Here is a 19,166-nt window from a genome sequence, read left to right on the forward strand (position 1 = left end):
TACTGCTTAGCTCATGCCTGTAATCCTAGCTACTCAGGAGGTTGAGATCTGAGGATTGCGGTTCAAAGCCAGCCTGAGCAGTCTGTGAGACTCTTCCCTCCAGTAAACCACTCAGAAAACAGGAAGTAGCACAGTGGCTCAAGTGGTAGAGTGCTATCCTTGAGATGAAGAGCTGAGAGACAGAATTCATGCCCCATAACTACCCCCCCCAAAAAAAAAAAAAAAAAAAAAAAGAAATCTTGAGCCAGGCACTGGTGGCTTCCACCTGTAATTCTAGTCACTCAAGAGACTGAGATCTGAGGATCATAATTCAAAGCCAGCCTGGACGGGAAAGTCTGTGAGACTTATCCCCAATTAACCACCAAAAAGCTGGAAGTAGAGATGTGGCTTAAGTGCTAGAGTGCTAAGCTAACCTTTAGCAAAGAAGTTCAGGAACAGCACCCAGACTCCTGAGGTCAAGCCCCATGACCAGCACCAAAAAAAAAAAAATTTTTTTTTTTTTTTGCAAGTTTACTAAATGTTTGTTACTTAAACCTCTTTAAACCTTTTTCAGACCAAGTTATTAATCTATTATTTTTGTTGTTGTTTGATTTAAAAAGCTTGACATTTTTCTACATAAACAATGAGGAAACATTTCACCGAAATTAGGAAATTTACTAATGTTCTATACTGAGAGTTAACTTTTAGCAATTTTCCATATAATATCACTTACACACATGGACCCAGTGCAAAACCATGCATTCAAATAGTTGTGGTATCTCTTTTGTCTTGTTCAGTTGGAAAAAGCTGATTTTAATGACCTTGACAATTTTGAAAACAATAATGTTGTTTGATAAATTCCTCCTTCCAAATTCGTGTTTATATTGTTTCCTTATGTTTTGGATTCAAGTTATGTATCTTAGCAGCTTGTTGCAGAAATCATAGTCTATTTTTCTCCTTGCATTTTATTATTAGGCTTGTGAGTGTGTGTGTGTGTGTGTGTGCGCGCGCGCGTGCGCATGTGTATGTGCACGTGTGTGTGCACATGCTCACATGTGCATTTTCATAGGAGGTCCTAGGTAACTGGTCCTTGGCATTGTCCTGAGCTTTTGTGTTCAAGGCTAGCCCGCTATCACTTGAGCCACAGCTCTAGTTTCAGCTTTTTCTGGTGGTAATTGGAAAAGTAATTGATCTGGTTTTCAGCCATGATCCTCAGATCTCAGCTTGTTGCATTGCTAGGATTTCAGGTGTGACTCTTGGGCCTAGCTATTTTAACTCCTTTAAAGTATAGTTGATGATTATCAAGTAAAGTCACAAGATTATTTTTGATATTTAAATTGTCTTAAGCTTCTTCTTCTTCTTCTTCTTTTTTTTTTTGTCAATCATGGGGCTTGAACTCCTGGCCTGGGTGCTGTCCCTCAACTCTTCAGCTCAAGGCTAGCACTCTACCACTTGAGCCACAGCCCTATTTCTGATTTTTCTGGTGGTTGGAAAGAAGAGTCTTACAGATTTTCCTGCCCAGGCTGGCTTTGAACTGCGATCCTCAGATCTCAGCCTCCTGAGCAGCTACAGCTAGTATTACAGGCATGAGCCACTGGCACCCGACTAAATTGTCTTAATCTTGGAGAATAGAATTTCCTTAAATGTGGTCTCTTTGAGATTTTTAATTAAAAAAAAATTTTTTTTTTTGGTGCCCATCTTGGAGCTTAAACTGGGCCTAGGCTCTGTCCTTGAGATTTTGTGCTCAAGACTAGCTACCATTTTAGCCACTCTACTTCTTGTTTTTGGTAGTTAATTAGAAATAAGAGTCACAAGGACTTTTCTGCTAGTTTTGAATTGAGGTCCTCAGATCTTAAGACTCCTGAGAGGCTAGAATTACAGGTGTGAGATGTCCTTATCATTTTGTGAGCATTTTTCCTTCTGGGAGAAAAACCTAATGCCCCAAACTCATCATTTACTCTATTTGCCCCAATCTGGAAATTGGTCCTGCCTGCCTGCCTGCCTGCCTGCCTGCCTGCCTGCCTGCCTGCCTGCCTTCCCTCCCTCCCTCCCTCCCTCCCTCCCTCCCTCCCTCCCTCCCTCCCTCCTTCCTTCCTTCCCTCCTTCCTTCCTTCCTTCCTTCCTTCCTTCCTTCCTTCCTTCCTTCCTTCCTTCCTTCCTTTCCTTCCTTCCTTCCTTCCTTCCTTCCTTCCTTCCTTCCTTCCTTCCTTCCTTCCTTCCTTCCTTCCTTCCTTCCTTCCTTTTGCATCATATAATGCATTTTCAAGTTTTAAAAGGTGGAATATAGTTAAGAAACTATAATTTTGGTGATACACACTTATTGCTATTTTTGGTGCCTGTTTCGCATGCCCTTTTGATAGAGTAAACTTGTATGTTTGTACACACACATTTACCTATGTATATTAAATAGGAGATTCACATTGACATATCTAGTTACAATAAAACTGTAGGGTTTGTTTTAACAGTTATATTTCTTTCTGAATGAGAAACCTGGCTCTCAGTTTGTTTGAAGAAAGCCAGGCAGAAAATTCTGTGAGATCCTTATCTCCAATTACCCAGCAAAAGGCTGGTAGTGGAAGTATGGCATAATTGGTAGAGCACCAGCCTTGGCATGAAAAAGCCAAGGGGAGTGCTAAGTCTTGAGTTCATTCCCAGCATCAGCAGACAAAAAGCTTAATATATATGGTCCATTGTCTTCACTTAAAGTTTTTAATTAACCAATTTCTGCATTTATATCACCAATGTCATTTTTTTAAATTGTGAAAATACAGAGGGGTTACAATTACATGGGCAAGTTAATGAGTACATTTCTTATCAAGCATTATAGCCTCCTCCTTTGTTTCCCCTTCCCATCCCATCCTCCCCCTGACACCCCCCCCCAACCAACCCTCGTCCCTCACCCCTACCAAAGTTGTATAGTTCGTTTTTGACATACGACTTGTACGTCTCATTGTTGCAATGGATCCACCTGTATCCCTATTTAAACGATTTGTTTTTTCCCTTCCCCTCCACAAATTATAACAACATCAAATACAGTGAAAGCAGGGGTTATACTGTGGGGGAGGGACATATAAAGCAACAAAGAAATCATCTTATAAATGTGTTAGAAACAATCGCATGAAAGAAAAAAATATTTGAATACATATCTTAGGGTTCATTTCCCTAACATCAACTTATCTGACCTTTTCTGCTTGTCTCAGACATATACTAGTAATTGCAAATAAGGGAAACCATGGGACCTATGTTTCTTTGGGCCTGGCTTACTTCACTTAATGTAAGTTTTTCCAAGTCTTTCCATTTCCTAACAAATGAGGCAATGTCATTCTTTCTGATGGAGGCATAGAATTCCTTTGTGTATATATACCACATTTTCTTGATCCATTCATTTTCTGAGGGGCATCTGGGTTGGTTCCATATCTTAGCTATGGTAAATAAGGCTGCAGTAAACATAGTCGTGCTGGTAGCTTTAGTGTGGTCTTGTTTGTGAATATTTGGGTAAATGCCCAAAAGTGGGATTGCTGGGTCGTAGGGGAGCTCTATGTGGAGTCTTTTGAGGAGCCTCCATACTACTTTCCAAAGTGGTTGAACAAGTTTACACTCCCACCAACAATGCAGTAAGGTTCCCTTCTGTCCACATCCCCTCCAGCATCTGTTGTTATTAATGAATTATTGATTATAGCCATTCGAACTGGGATGAGGTGGTATCTCAATGTTGTTTTGATTTGCATTTCTTTTATGGCTAGGGAGGTTGAGCATTTCTTCATGTGTCCGTTGGCCATCCTTCTTTCCTCTTCAGAGAAGTTTCTCTTTAAGTCTTTAGCCCACTTATTTAACCAATGACATATTTTTAACCCCCTTTGAACAGGATTTTTCCTTGCTCCAGCTCTGATAATATATGCCATGCTGTATCTTTAAAAGGGTACATTCCTTACTCTTTCTTATATTCAAAACATACACATTTTATTTTAAGAGGTAGGGCCTGTATAATAATGAAGAAAATTACTTTTATGTCTGTAATAATCTTATGACGATAATCACTAATAATGTTTTCCTCTGTTAATTGCTTCTGTAGCCCTAGATGCTCGCCTGGAAGTTGGACTTGAACAGCAAGCAGAACTTATGTTAAAAATGATGTCTACTCTTGAAGCCGATTCCATTTTGCAAGCATTAACAAACACATCACCTACCTGTAAGTAAAATGATCATTGTTAGATTATTGCAGTGGATTTATTTCCCAAGTATTTTCATGTGATTTTAGCAAGAACAGATTTACAAATTTCTATCTATTGTCTATAAGAACAAAATTTTTATCTGTTGTCTGTCTCACTGCAAGGATAGGCACAGATTGAAAGTAAAAGGATAGAAAGTGATATGTCATGCAATTGGAACCTGACAGCTAGCACAAGATCTGTACTCATATCTCTTTTTTTTTTTTTTAGGAGGGGAGGGCTTAAAATTTTTTAAAAAAATATTCATATCTTTCAAAGTGACCTTCAATCATTAGTCAGAGGAGATAAATAAGATTCTACTCTATAATACAGTGAACTACGCATGTGTTTAGATTTAATGACTGTATATATATGCAAAGCATGTCAATGTTCCAATTTTATAAAACAAATATTACTAGATATAAACAGATAAGTACATATAGTAATAGTGGGTAACTTTTCATATCCAAATTTTAGTAATAGATATCCAGACCAAAAATAGCAAAGAAAGTTTGGTTAAGCTACACCGTAGGTCATGTCATCTCAACAGACATCTACATTATATTCCAACAGCTGTGAAACACCTGTTCTTTCCAGTAACAGTGGAGCTTTCTTCCAAGTAGATCAAATATTAAGCTAAAAAATGTTTTAACAAATTGAAATAATTTTTTGTAACTTATTAAATCATAGAGAAGTAAAACTAGCAATCTATAATGAGAAACTACAAAAACTGGGGACAAATTTAACAGTATACTCTTTAGTTATCAGTGGTTCATTGAAGAAATCTGGGAGGAAATTAAAATACTTGTAGAATAAACTGAAAATGAAAACACCACTTAGAACAATGGAGATTTAGTAGTTTGTTTTCTTAAGAAAATTTATAGCTATAACTGCCCACATTAAAACATTAGGAAGATCGCAATGATTCTTCTCAGCATTTTACACAAACAAGACAAACCTAATCTAAAATTAGTAGGTTGAAAAAAATACTAAAGGGTGAAAATGAATGAAATGGACACTAAATGAGCAATATCAATGAATCCATGAAACAGAATATTTTTGAAAGTTTAAACTGTCAAATTAACCAAAAGAAAGAGAAGACAAATAAAAGTAGAGATACAAAGGTAATATCAAAACATATACCAATGAAAGCCAGAGGATCATCAGGGAATAATTTGAAAATCTCCAACAAATTTGTAAGTCATACATGTGTATTACCAAAGTTCACAAAGAGAATATGAACAGCTTAGATGTATAATGAGCAAGAAGGTTGAGACAGTAAAAAACAAATAAATGAGGGCTGGGAAAGTGGCTCAGTGGTAGAGCGCTTGCCTTGCATGCATGAGGCCCTGGGTTCATTTCCTCAGCACCACATAAGCAGAAAAAGCCAGAAGTGGCACTGTGGCTGAAGTGGTAGAGCACTTCCCTTGAGCTGAAGAGCTAAGGGACAGCGCCCAGGCCCAGAGTTCAGGCCCAGACTGGCAAAAAAAAAAAAAAAGAATGAATGAAGAAAGGTTCTTGACTGGACAGAGTCAAATCTCTCCCCCCTTTCTCTTTCCCTCCCTCAATTCTTCTTAATTCCTCTTATTTTTCTTGTTTTTGATACTTAAAAATATTAAGTAGTTTATAAAGAGGTTTCAATTTTATCAGTTTGAGTACAGTGCTTTTTGGTCACTGTCACCCCTTCTGTTGTTTTCTCCAGAATAATTTCTGAATATTGCAGACAATGAAGGGTACTTGTGGCTCATGTTTTACTCAGGAGGCTGAGATCTGAAGATTGAGGTTCAAAGCCAGCCCTGTCAGGAAAGTCTGTGAGACTCTTATCTCCAGTGAACCACCAGAAAACTGGAAGTTGGACTGTGGCTCAAAATGATAGAGTGCTGGCTTTGAGCAAAAGAGCTCAGGGACAGTGCCCAAGCCCCAAGTTTAAGCTCTATGACTGAGGGCCCTCCAAAAAAACAAAAAAGAACTATTTCTGATTCTTTTCAAATTGTTCTATAAAATGCAAAGAGAAAGAAAGCCATCAAACACATTCTATCATTCTATTAAGCCTTTATTACCCTGATATAACAACTGGATGCATGTATACAGTGAAAATAGGACTGTAGGCCAAATTACTCTATGAATGGAGGGGATACTGTCCTTAGTGACTGTCCTAGTTACTTTTGTAATATTACAAAACCAAGTTTTTTAAGTATATAACTTTAAATCGTTCTACAGAATGATTTTCAATTGTTTTAAACATTTTTTTTTTAGCTGTACATACTTATTAGTTGAAATAACTGAAAGTTAGGTAAAAATTGTATCTGTATTTTGCTTTTCAGTATCACAGTCTCCTAGTGGAACAGATGATTCACTTCTAGGTGGATTACAGGCGGCAAACCCAACCAACCAGCTCATTATACAGTCATCATCTGTCCCAATGTTAAATGTTTGTTTCAACAAACTTTTTTCCATGCTTCAAGTCCATCATGTTCAGGTATGACTTCAGGAGAAAATAGTATATTTTGACATATTGCTAGTCTGTTAAAAGGTGCACTAAAAGGTCTTTCTTTCATAGCCTGACAGATGTGATTTCTTTATTATGCTCATTGTAGAAGATTTTGGAAATACTTTAATAGTGATAATTCTTTATTGATGGACCATTTTTATGATTTTTGACTTCTTTTTAAAAAAGTATTTATTAAGCAGTTTTACAAAGGAGTTTCAGAAGTAGATTATGAGTACAGTGTATCTTGGTTAGTATCATTCCTCCCATTGTTCTCCTTCTTTGTTTCCCATTCCATCCCTTCCCTCAAGTTATATAGTTCAGTTTTTGCATAGTGTACTTTGAACATAATGATGGTATTTGAACAACCTTTCTTCTTTATTTGTATGCCTCTTCTCCCTTGTATTAGTTCTTTAATATCTTCTTAGTTTTATAAACTAAGAATAGTTTTCTACTATCACCCTGTGATTTAATGAATTGAATCACCTGTTTCAATTTAAGTAAACATCTGTATATGGTAAATTGCAAATTTAAATTCAGTTAAAATTTGTTAAGAATTTTGAACTGTATTTTCTTGTCAAATGTATTGAAGTCACTGGAAGAAATATTTATTTGTTTTTGGAAGAAGTATTTAATATTAGAAATTCTTTACTTATGACACGCTTATAAATTAGGACCTTTATTTATATGTACTTTGTCTATTTTTTTCCTCCTCTCCATTTTCTTTTTAGTTGGAGTCACTTCTCCAATTATGGCTTACATTAAGTCTGAATTCTAGCTCATCTGGAAATAAAGAGAATGGAGCAGACATTTTTTTATATAATGCTAATCGAATACCTGTTATTTCGTTAAATCAAGGTAAGACATTAATAGAAATATCATTATTTTTAGATTATATAAAGGTTTAACATTCCAGTGTAAAAACTTTTTTTTCTGTTTTGTTTTGTAAGATAATGTTCCTTGTACTAGAAAGTCATACATTCAACCCTCTTTTGTCTTTTTAGAATTCACTTATTCATTAATTCTATAAGTATGGTACACGTCTTGATTGGTTCATTGATTGGTTCTTGATTGGGTTCATGGATTAGGATCTACACTTAAACTCATGTTTAGCATTACTCTCTTTATTTTAAAGAATGTGCAGGAAAAATTCAGCACTCGGGGTCAGCCAACCTGGGTCCAGACCTATATTTGACCTCAACATTCCTATCAGGTCAACTCCTCCATTATAAACCAGGGTAGTATACATTATTCTTGTTTTTATTTGCTAGTCTTGGCACTTGAGCTTCTTGGGTTCAAGGCTACTGCTCTACCCCTTGAGCCACAGCGTGCCACTTTTTTTTTTTTTTTTTGGGTCAGTCATGGGGCTTGAACTCTGGGCTTGTCCTTGTGCTCTTCAGCTCAAGGTGAGCGCTCTACTGCTTGAGCCACAGTGCCACTTCTGGTTTTCTGGTGGGTTTATTGGAGACAAGAGTGTCATGGACTTTCCTGCTCAGGCTGGCTTCAAATCCTCTTCCTACCTATCCCTACCCTCAAGCGCCCGTGCGCGCACGCGTGTGTGTGTGTGTGTGTGTGTGTGTGTGTGTGTGTGTCCCCTATCCCTACCCTCAAGTGTGTGTGTGTGTGTGTGTGTGTGTGTGTGTGTGTGTGTGTGTGTGTGTGTGTGTGTGTGTGTCCTGGATGCTGTCTCAAGGCTAGCACTCTACCACTTTAGCCACAGCTCCACAGCTCCTCTTCAGCTGTTTTGGTACTTAATTGGAGATGGGAAACTCAAGGGCTGGCTTTGATCCTCAGATCTCAGCCTCCTGAATAGTTAGGATTCCAGGAATCTGAATCACTAGTGCTCTGTGGTAGTTTAGTTTTAACATAGTAAGCACTGACCATAATATCTGCATTTGTTTATCCTCCAGCTTGTTAATCTTTTAATTTTTGTTTTGTTGGTCATGGGGTTTGAACTGGACCTAGATGCTGTCCCTGAGCTTCTTGTGCTCAAGGCTAGTACTCTTACCACTTGAGTTCCAGCACCACTTCCAATTTTTTTGAGTAGGTTATTGGAAAGACCAGCCTCAAGGACTTTCCTGCTCTCGATGGCTTCAAACTGTGATCCTTAGATCTTAGCTTCCTGAGTAGCTAGGATTACAGGTGTAAGCCACTGTTGTCTACCCCGTTGGTGGTGGTGTTTTGTTTTGTTTTTTGGTCAATACTGTACGTTGAACTCCGGGCCTCACCTTTGCTAGACAGGGACACTACCACTTGAGCTGTACCTCCAGAACCTTTTTTTTTTTTTTTTTTTTTTGGCTGGTCATGGTCTGAACTATGGGCCTGGACACTTGTCCCTGAACTCTTCAGCTCAAGGCTAGTGCTCTACCACTTGAGTCACAGTGCCACTTCTGGCCTTTTCTGCTTATGTGGTGCTGAGGAATCGAACCCAGGGCCTCATGCTTGCAAAGCAAGCACTCTACCACTGAGCCACCTTCCCAGCCCTCCAGAACCTTATTGTATTGGTTATTTTTTGAGGTAGAGTCCTACTTTTTGTCCAGGTTGCTCTGGGTTGTGTACTTAACTGCTTTCCTGGAGCTGTCAAATGCACAACACTCTGCCCAGCCCAGTTCTTTCCCTAGAGCTGAGATAATAAGGTTTTAATCCTCCATGGTCCACCGAAGTGAGACAGACTGGCTAAATTTAATCCCGCCAACCTGAATCCCCTAATTTCCACTCTAAGTAGGTAGGATTATAGGCTTGTCAGATTTTTTTTTTTACTTTCTAGAATATTCTCTCATAAATAATTTTATTATTACTAAGGTATTGTACAGAGGGCTTACAATTCTGTAAATCAGGTAGTGAGTACACATTTTCTTGTCACCCCTTTCTTTGCTTTACTTCAGTATTCCCCTCTTGTCTATGCCCACAAGCTGCATAGTTATTACTGTTATCTAATACAATGCCAGGACTCCCATTCATGGGCTGGTGCTCTGCAACCTGAGACACCCCTCTAACTTCATAGTTCATTTTTTTCATAGCATATGTTGTATACCATAATTTCATTCACTTACCCTTCCTTCCTCCATTTCTGTGCCTCCATTTGCCCACTTAAAAAAAAAGAAACAACCCCAAACTTTTGCTTTTGTGGCCTTTCCCTTTTCCTTTCCTGAAATATAGTCTCTAGCTCAGGCTAGGCTTTAACTCAAGATCCTCTTCATTCATCTCTGGAGCATTGAGATTACATCTATACATAACATAGAATAACACACTTGGCCTTGTTTTACTTTTTAAGAAAATTTCTTGTTTTTTTTTCTCTCTCTCTTTTTTTTTATTATGTTAGCACTACATCTTAGATACTAGATACTAATGCACATTTCCTTGGCTTAATAATTAGAGATTTAAAACTGCTGGTAGTTTACTTCTCATTTCTGTCTCCTGTGTTAGCTGAAATACTGTTGGTCATGGAGCTTTAACATGGGGCTTGGGTATGAGGGTTGCGGTTTGAAGTCTGTGAGGCTTTTACCTCTAATGAATCACTAAAAAGCCAGAAGTTGAGCTGTTTGTCACGTGGCAGAGTGCTTGACTTGAACACAGAAGCTCAGGAACAGAGCCCAGGCTTTGAGTTCAAGCTCCAGGACTGGCAAAAAGAGAGAGAGACAGAGACAGAGAGAGACAGAGACAGAGAGAGAGAGGGAAGAAGGGAGGGAGGGAGAGATTCAAAATGAGCTGCCTAAAATTTGAGTATCCAGTCATGTCTAATTGCTTTCTTTAATAACTAAGTTCCTAGATTTTAAACATGGTTCTTTTGTAATTATTAAACTTGGTACTGAAAATTTGCTATTTGTAGAAAGATATTTCTTTGTTTTGGGTTCAATCTTTTAAAAAATCCTTTTGTTTCCTGACTTAAATTTGGCAAAATATCTTTTAAAAGTACATTTGAGCTGGGTGTTCTTTGTAGACATTGCTTTGTAACATGTATACAGTGCCTTTTGAGTAACTCTTCAGCTTTTCTAGTAGGTAGGAAATCTTCCTCTTTGGGCTTGCAAATTATCTAATTTTTTTTTTTTTTTCAGTTTTCCCTTTTGTTGTGAGGTGGCATTCATTTTGGTTGTTTACTCTGTTCAAGTTTTTCCTCTCCCAGCTTTCTCTGAGTAGCTTATTGGAGATTAGAGTTTCAGGGACTTTCCTCCTTGGGCTGCTTCAAACCATGATCCTTAGATCTCAGCCTCCTGTGTAGCTAGGATTACAGGCATGAGCCACCAGCACCTGGCTAGGTTATATTTAATGGGGAACTGTTTCCATTTACATATTTTGAAGAAGATTTTGAGGAGATTTAAGGAAATTCTATTTTTAGTTTTTAATGATTATTTTAAAGATTTTTAGCATTTTTTTTCCTGCTCAATGAAACAGTTTTTTTCTTTGTCTTTTCTGTGTAGCATCAATAAGTAGCTTTCTCACTGTGCTAGCTTGGTATCCCAATACATTACTTCGGACCTGGTGCCTTGTACTTCATAGTCTAACACTCATGACAAACATGCAGCTTAATTGTAAGTTTAAAATTTTATTTATTTAAATCTTTAACAGATACTTTTAATATATATGCTCTCATATTCTTAAAGTGTAGTTGTTAAATGACTGAATTATTATAGCTATGAAATGACTGAATTCCTTTGAATTCTGTCATATTTAATTTTAGGTTATTGTAATAATTGATTGGATTTTGTGTCTTTTAAAGAATAACTTCATTGAGTAAAAGCATTTTCACATTGATAAAGCTGTTATTTAAACTATTTGATTAGCATCAAAGTGCTATTTTATTTTCCTGTTTAGGCTATATATCCAAAAATGGATTCAAAAGTATCACTAAAACTGAAGATAAATTTAATGCAAAGAATGTTTAATCAGCTCAGCAAACTGGCGTGTTCCCTAAGCATTAAAGCAGAAAATATAACCCGTATATAATTAACATGCAAAAAGGAATTTTTTTTGCCTAGATTGATCTTAGAAGACCTACTTTCTGTTTGTGAAGGAAGAGATGGTTACTAAGAATAGACTTTCCAATAGGTCTGTGAGGATTTAGCTCTTTCCTTTCCAGTTGACTAAAGAAGATATATATTAAACTAAAGATATTTTCTTAGTCAAGGAGAGTTTAGAGTACATATGTGGTAGATAAAAATAAAATGAAGTTCTGGTGTTTCCATTGAGTAGAGATTGGATGAACTCCTATTTAATGAGAATATGTGAGTTTTTCTTAGAACCAAAAGATTTTGGTAGACATTGCATTTCTATGTTTTATGGCTCATTTACAAAAGGTAGTGTTACTTATTTATTAATTTATTTTTCTCTTTAGCTGGTTCCAGCAGTGTCATTGGGACTCAGGAAAGTACTGCTCATTTGTTGGTTTCAGATCCAAACCTTATTCATGTGTTAGTGAAATTTCTTTCTGGCACCAGTCCACATGGAACAAACCAACACAGCCCACAGGTAATACAACTTTTAACTAGTGATGTCCCCAGATAATCATGCAAGAAAAAAAAATTGTTCAGTAAAACTATATGATAGCATATGACAATATTATTTATAAAGTATTAAATAGGTTTTGATCTTTGACACTGACTTTGGATAATTAAAGAAATATTCAAATGCTTATGCAGTCAGGAAAACATTTACAGTTTTTGGAATTGTGTGTGTGTGTGTGTGTGTGTGTGTGAGAGAGAGAGAGAGAGAGAGAGAGAGAGAGAGAGAGATTGATTGATTGATTGATTGATTATTAGAACTTAAATCTAGGCCCTCGCCCTTTTCACTCAGCTTTTTTTTGCTCATTGCTGGCACTTTTCTATTGAACCATGCCTTTAAGTTACAGCTTTTTTCTGACTAATTGTAGATAAGAGGTCTGTCTGCCTATGCTAGATGTTATAAGTTATCAGGTCTCAGACTTCTGAGTAGCTACCAGTGCCCAGCTTACTTATCATGCTTGGGGGCCTGTGTTACTCAGATAACAATCTACTATAATCATTTTATCAAATTTATAGTGCTGTAATATCAAAATAAAAAATTATTGCTCAGGACATTATATCCTTAATAACAATTGAATTTTTTTTGTTCTTCTATTTGAAATTCATACTTGTGTTTTTTATGTGAATTATATTTATTGGTTTTGTTTTGTTTCTTTGGGTCCAGTCATGGGGCCTGAACTCTGGGCCTGGGCGCTGTCCCTCAGCTCTTCAGCTCAAGGCTAGCATTCTACCACTTGAGCCACAGCGCCACTTCCGGCTTTTTTCTTTTTGCTTTTGTGGTGCTGAGGAATCGAACCCAGGGCCTCATGCATGCAAGGCAAGTGCTCTACCACTGAGCCACCTTCCCAGCCCTGTGAATAATATTTATAATTCATACTTTTGTGAAAATTTTTGAGGTCTTGTGTTAGCATTTTTATTTTTGGTTGTTCTAAAGATTCTTACTTAGTCATTAAGCAAATTTTGATTTAAATTTAAATTCCATAAGCCATCTTTCTTTTATTTCATTTATTCCGTATGTCTTAATAAGCTTATGTTTACAGGACCTACCAAGACTGAATCTCTGTCTTCACAGATTTGAATTTCTTTCTTTCTTTCTTTCTTTCTTTCTTTCTTTCTTTCTTTCTTTCTTTCTTTCTTTCTTTCTTTCTTTCTTTCTTTCTTTCTCTTTCTTTCTTTCTTTCTTTCTTTCTTTCTTTCTTTCTTTCTTTCTTTCTTTCTTTCTTTCTTTCTTTCTTTCTTTCTTTCTTTCTTTCTTTCTTTCTTTCCCTTTTCCCTTTTCCCCTTTCCCTTTCCCTTTCCTTTTTTTTTTTTTTGTTGGTCATTGCACTTGGACTCAAGGCCTGGGTGCTATCCATTTGAGCCACAGCACTACTTCTGGCCTATTCTGAGTAGTAGTTTATTGGAGATAAGAGTCTTGCAGACTTTCCTGCCTCAGCTGGCTTTGAACTACAATCCTCAAATCTCAACATCCTAAGTAGGTTTACAACCATGAGCCACTGGCACCCAGCTCAGATTTTAAATTTTATTGACTACTTTGAGTGAATTGTCTGATATTTAGTGTACATTGTAGATGATAATAAAATATAGTATCCCGATTCTGTTGGATATGTTTTCTGATACTGACTGAATTTTGTAGATAATAAGTGAGACAAAACATATATAACAAACATAGTATTTATTTATGATTGGGGTGAAATTTGGTGGTTTAAGTTGGATTATTCTGTAATTTCTATTCATAAGCAACTTTTAGTGGATATTTAATTCTCTTCAGGTTGGTCCCACAGCTACACAAGCCATGCAAGAATTTCTGACCCGATTACAAGTGCATCTGTCATCAACCTGTCCTCAGATATTCAGTGAATTTTTGCTGAAGCTAATTCATATACTTTCAACAGAAAGGTAAATTTCAGTGTACTCTTCTGTTTTGATATAGAAGTAACATGTAACCCTCCAAATTCATATTACCTTTTTATTTGGGAGGAAAAGTTTATTAGTATTCTTATTATTTCCATTTCATTTCAGGACAAATCTTTTAAGTCCTTCAGTAATGTGAAAGAAATACAGTACATAAAAACTTTATTTCTTTTAATGTTTTTATGTATTAGTTATTATAAACCTTATAGGTATAGTTTATTTTGAGGGCATTTGTTCTTTTGAATATTAAAAGAAAGTATCAGCAATTTTATATATGATTAAAGAAATGAGAAAGATAGCTTAAAGAGTAAAATAACATGCTGGGCAGTGTGTTGGTAATCAGAGATAGCTGTAAGGAGTCTGAGATGTAAATGATCTAAATTCAAGGCCAGCTAGGCATAAAAGTCTACAAGACCCCTCCCCTGCTTTAATCAACGGCTAGCTAGGAGTGATACACTATACATGGAAAGTGAAAGTAGGAAAAAAAAGTGTAGCCACAATCAGAGACATCACATAATGTGATGTCTCTGATAATCACATTTTATATTCAATAGTTACCATCAGCATTATGTAGGATATTTTATAAGCCCTAACATACCTTTTGATTTTAAAAAAAACAACTTTTTTTTTTGGGGGGGGGTGGTCAGTCGTGTGGCTTGAACTGTGGGCCTGGGCGCTTCCCTCAGCTCTTCAGCTCAAGGCTAGCACTCTACCACTTGAGCTATAGCACCACTTCCGGTTTTCTGGTGGTTTATTGGAGATAGGAGTCTCAGGGTCTTTCCTGCCCGAGCTGGCTTTGAACCGCGATCCTCAGATCTCAGCTTCCTGAGTAGCTAGGATTACAGGCATGAGCCACCAGCACCTGGCAAAAAAAAACCAAACTTTTAATGGGTACCAGCATAGTAGAGGGATTAACTATTTTAAAGGTATTGGATTATACCCCTAGCACAGAAAAAAAAAAAGCACCTTTTTTATATTCTTATTATTAACTACTTGCACAAAAAGATTACAATTCTTTGTTAGGTTATGAGAACAGTGTTCCTTGATCAGTGTCACCCCTTCCATGTCCCCCCGCCCCCATTTCTCTTTCATCCCTGTCATCAAGTTACATAGTTCATTTTTTACATGATAATGTTCAGTGAGTATAATGACTACATTTGCTCACCTTTCTTTCCTCCATTCATGTGCTGCCCCTACCCCCCATTTCACACCCTTTCCCCTTTGAACCAGGTTCCGCAGATCTCAGCCTCCTGATTAGCTAGGATTATAAGTGTGAGCCACTGGTGTCCATCTCCCTAACACTTTTTAAAGCAGTATAATTCTAGTTCCTCTCTGCCTTTTGTGAAGGTTCCAACATAGGACTAGTCACATGTAGTACACAAACCTAGGTATGGTGTGTCAGGCAGCAAGGGGTATGGGAAATGTCTGTGAATGGAGATGAATTTGTTACCACCCTAGTGTACTGTTAAGCTCTTCTCAGCCTGTTAGATACTTTAGTTGAGTTTTTCTTAACTGGTAAGTATGTTACCTTTTCTCAAACTTGGCCCCAGGAAAACCCTTTCAATTTCCCTGGAGAGGCCTGTCTTTTCATGGATTTCAGGATTTTTAGTTGCTTTATTACTTTAACTCTATCCTGAATTCAAGAAAATATGTCCCTGTGTAGGTAATTTGCTTTTTTTTTTGCTACCTTTGGGAGTGATGCTTTCTAAAATTTGTTCTATCTTGGCTGTATGCAAACTTTTATTTTTTTATACTTTTTCAGTTTTAATACATAAAAAAATTTGATTGCATCTGAATTATTGAGATTAAAAATGAGTAGCTACTATTTACAGTGGCAATCATTAAGGTTGTACTACGGTAGGGTCATTCCATAGTGGAATGTTTTTGTTTTTGTTTTTTGCCAGCCTTGGGCTTAAACTCAGGGCCTGGGTGCTGTCCCTAAGCTTCTCTTGCTCAAGGCTTGCATTCTACTATTAAAGCCGTAGAGCTACTTCTGGCTTTTTATGTGTATATGGTTTTGAGGAATAAAAACCAGAGCTTCATGCATGCAAGGCATGCACTCTTCTGCTAAGCCACAGTCCCAGTGTTTTTTATATTGAAATACTTCAGCGTGCAGTTTAACAATAGTTATTTTACTTACCTTTACTTCCCTGTATCAAGGAGAAATAATTTTGGGTTTTGTTTAATAATGCTGCCTGAACAAGAAGACTGGGAATGGGATGGAAGCATAGCTACCAAATGAGATAATGAACACCAAGAGGTTGTTATTCCTTAACGACCTTATTTTATGGCACTTGTTTTTGAAATCTTCAAGTTGCTTCCATTTAACTCTTCCTCTCTTTCTGTAGGGGTGCCTTCCAGACAGGCCAAGGACCGCTTGATGCCCAAGTGAAGCTCTTAGAATTTACTCTGGAGCAGAATTTTGAAGTTGTTTCAGTTAGCACTATTTCTGCTGTGATAGAATCTGTCACCTTCTTAGTGCACCACTATATCACTTGCTCAGACAAAGTAATGTCTAGAAGTGGATCAGATAGCTCCGTGGGTGCTCGAGCATGCTTTGGGGGACTCTTTGCCAACCTCATTCGTCCAGGTGATGCAAAAGCAGTTTGTGGTGAAATGACAAGAGATCAACTCATGTTTGATTTATTAAAACTTGTTAACATTTTAGTACAGCTGCCTCTTTCAGGCAATAGGGAATACAGCGCAAGAGTATCTGTGACCACCAATACAACAGATAGTGTTTCAGATGAAGAAAAAGTCTCAGGAGGCAAAGATGTCAATGGAAGCAGTACTACTATTCCAGGATCTCCTGCTTATGTCGCTGACTTAGTCTTAGCCAACCAACAGATTATGAGCCAGATTTTGTCTGCTCTAGGCCTGTGTAATAGCAGTGCCATGGCAATGATAATTGGTATGTATTGAGAATATTACTCTTACACTTGTTTCTGGTACATCATCTATATTTACCCTATAATGTAAAACATTATTATCATGACTGATGTTTATTAGTGAAGACTTTCATAGTGTGGCTTCTCTTAACAAGGATCGGGAATGTTTGACACAGGCCAGGAAATCATTTGGAACATGACAGAATAGACAATTCTTCTTATTGGCTGTGAGTGGCCTGTTTGTTGTATTGATAATTTTGTGTATGGTCCAGAGTGATGTTAAAAATATCCATGTAGCCTTTGGCAGACAAACGTTCCCCACCCCTGCATTAAAAAAAAAAAAGAAATACAGGAAAAATTGATATGTCAGCCTAAAAAGTACTGGGAACTACCAACAAATGGACTTTTAGATTCAAGAATGTAAAAGGATTATTGTCAGATGCTTTAATTTATAGCTAAAATCCTGTACGGATATCAAGATGAAGAATTTGAAGTCACATTTTGTATTAGAGATTTGTAAAAGTTATTTAAGCATATTTGCTTTTCTGTGCCATATACTGTAAAATGTGTATGCTATTGTATATCAGTTTGGAAGCTAATATAGTGCATTAAGTTTTAAAAAAGTAATTAGTTGTTAATTTCAGCAAAAACAATTCTTGATGTACTTTTTGCCTGTTTGCATTTCTTTGTCACATCTTTTTTTAATTAGATGTTATGCATAATTAATACTAATTCTATAGTAGTTTTCTCCTTGTTTTCTTGAAATAAAGCCAGTCATTCAACAAAGCAGCTTATTTTTATTGTAAAAAACAACCAGAGCTAATGCTTTAGACTCTAGGGATGATGTTTTCATGGGTACCTGTGTTTGAATGTGTAACTATTAGATAGCTAGCATCTGGCTCCTCAGACTCTTATTATTGATGTTTATGGATATCTAGTTTTTTTTTTAATATATAATTTTTTAAACTAGGAGCCAGTGGATTACATCTCACCAAGCATGAAAACTTTCATGGTGGGTTAGATGCCATATCAGTTGGGGATGGATTATTTACCATATTGACAACGCTTAGTAAAAAAGCTTCTACAGTCCACATGATGCTACAGCCAATTTTAACCTACATGGCCTGTGGATATATGGGAAGACAGGTAAGTTCAATCCTTATGAATTTAAATAGTTTCTGCTAATTCAAGTAGAGAAATATATGTAAGACCCAGACAGATCAGAGTATTGATATCATATATTAAAAAAAAAGATTTCTGTGAGAAATATGAATGATGAATAGAATTTGGGAGAGTAAGTTTCTTAAATTATATTTTCAAATACGTTCACAATGGTATAAAAAGAAAACATTTAATGTTCTTAAATTTTAGATTTTCTATATTTTTATTATGTGTCATATCTGGAACTATTTCTTGTCTTTTTTCTTAAAAATAGCATACTTGAATGGCAAGGTGTTCCTCCTAGATGTTACATAAGGCAAAGCTATATATGGGTAGTTTTTCAGATTTGTGCTACATGTTTAGTTAGCTTTTTTTTTTTCTCCAGTTAAAAGGTATTAAGCTAATTTTAAAAAGGAAAATAGACGATTGAATTTTGTAATTGTTTTGAGAAGGAAATAAAAACCTTTTCTTTCCATTTTAGATTTTGTGGGTTTTTTTTTTTTTTTTTGCCAGTTCTGAGGCTTGAATTCAGGGTTTAAGTACTATCATTCTGCTTCTTTTTGGTCAAAGCTAGCACTCTACCACTTGAGTTGTAACACCACCTCCAGCTTTTTTGGGGGACGGGGGTGGGGTGGGGTCAGTTGTGGGGCTTGAACTCTGGGCCTTGGCCCTGTCCCTCAGCTCTTCAGCTCAAGGCTAACACTCTGCCACTTGAGTCCACGCCACTTACATACAGTTTTCTGGTGGTTTATTGGAGATGAGTCTCACAGACTTTCCAGCCCCGGCTGGCTTTGAACTCTGATCCTCAGATTTCAGCCTCCTGGTAGCTAGGATTACAGGTGTGAGCTACTGGTGCCAGGCTAGGCTTTTTATGCTTATGTGATACTGAGGAATTGAACTCAGGGCTTCAAACATGCTAGGCAATCACTCTACCACTAAGCCACATTCCAAGTCCTAGGAGTAATTTTTATAAATATTTATTGAATGTATGTACTTTCTCCTTTAGAAAATATAAACATATTTGAAAAGC

At 36.8% G+C, this 19,166-nt stretch overlaps 1 protein-coding gene across 8 annotated transcripts in view; it reads left to right on the top strand.

Annotated features, from left to right (window-relative positions):
- The window catches only part of Birc6 (baculoviral IAP repeat containing 6), a 212,273-nt gene that overhangs the window by 116,278 nt on the left and 76,829 nt on the right, over positions 1–19,166 (top strand). For all 8 annotated transcript variants that reach the window (XR_011372505.1, XM_070025332.1, XM_070025333.1 and 5 more), the window contains 8 exons: positions 4,052–4,168; positions 6,512–6,666; positions 7,407–7,533; positions 11,094–11,204; positions 12,008–12,141; positions 13,945–14,072; positions 16,436–16,998; positions 17,946–18,121. Coding sequence is in view for 7 of the 8 variants with exons in the window: in XM_070025332.1 (XP_069881433.1) it covers positions 4,052–4,168; positions 6,512–6,666; positions 7,407–7,533; positions 11,094–11,204; positions 12,008–12,141; positions 13,945–14,072; positions 16,436–16,998; positions 17,946–18,121 (1,511 nt within the window). In the remaining variant the exon portion in view is untranslated. The remainder of the gene's footprint in view (positions 1–4,051; positions 4,169–6,511; positions 6,667–7,406; positions 7,534–11,093; positions 11,205–12,007; positions 12,142–13,944; positions 14,073–16,435; positions 16,999–17,945; positions 18,122–19,166) is intronic.

This window comes from Dipodomys merriami, unplaced genomic scaffold (assembly GCF_024711535.1).
Source record: "Dipodomys merriami isolate MVZ:Mamm:240054 unplaced genomic scaffold, mDipMer1.0.p SCAF_17, whole genome shotgun sequence".
In the NCBI taxonomy this organism is placed as follows: domain Eukaryota; kingdom Metazoa; phylum Chordata; class Mammalia; order Rodentia; family Heteromyidae; genus Dipodomys; species Dipodomys merriami.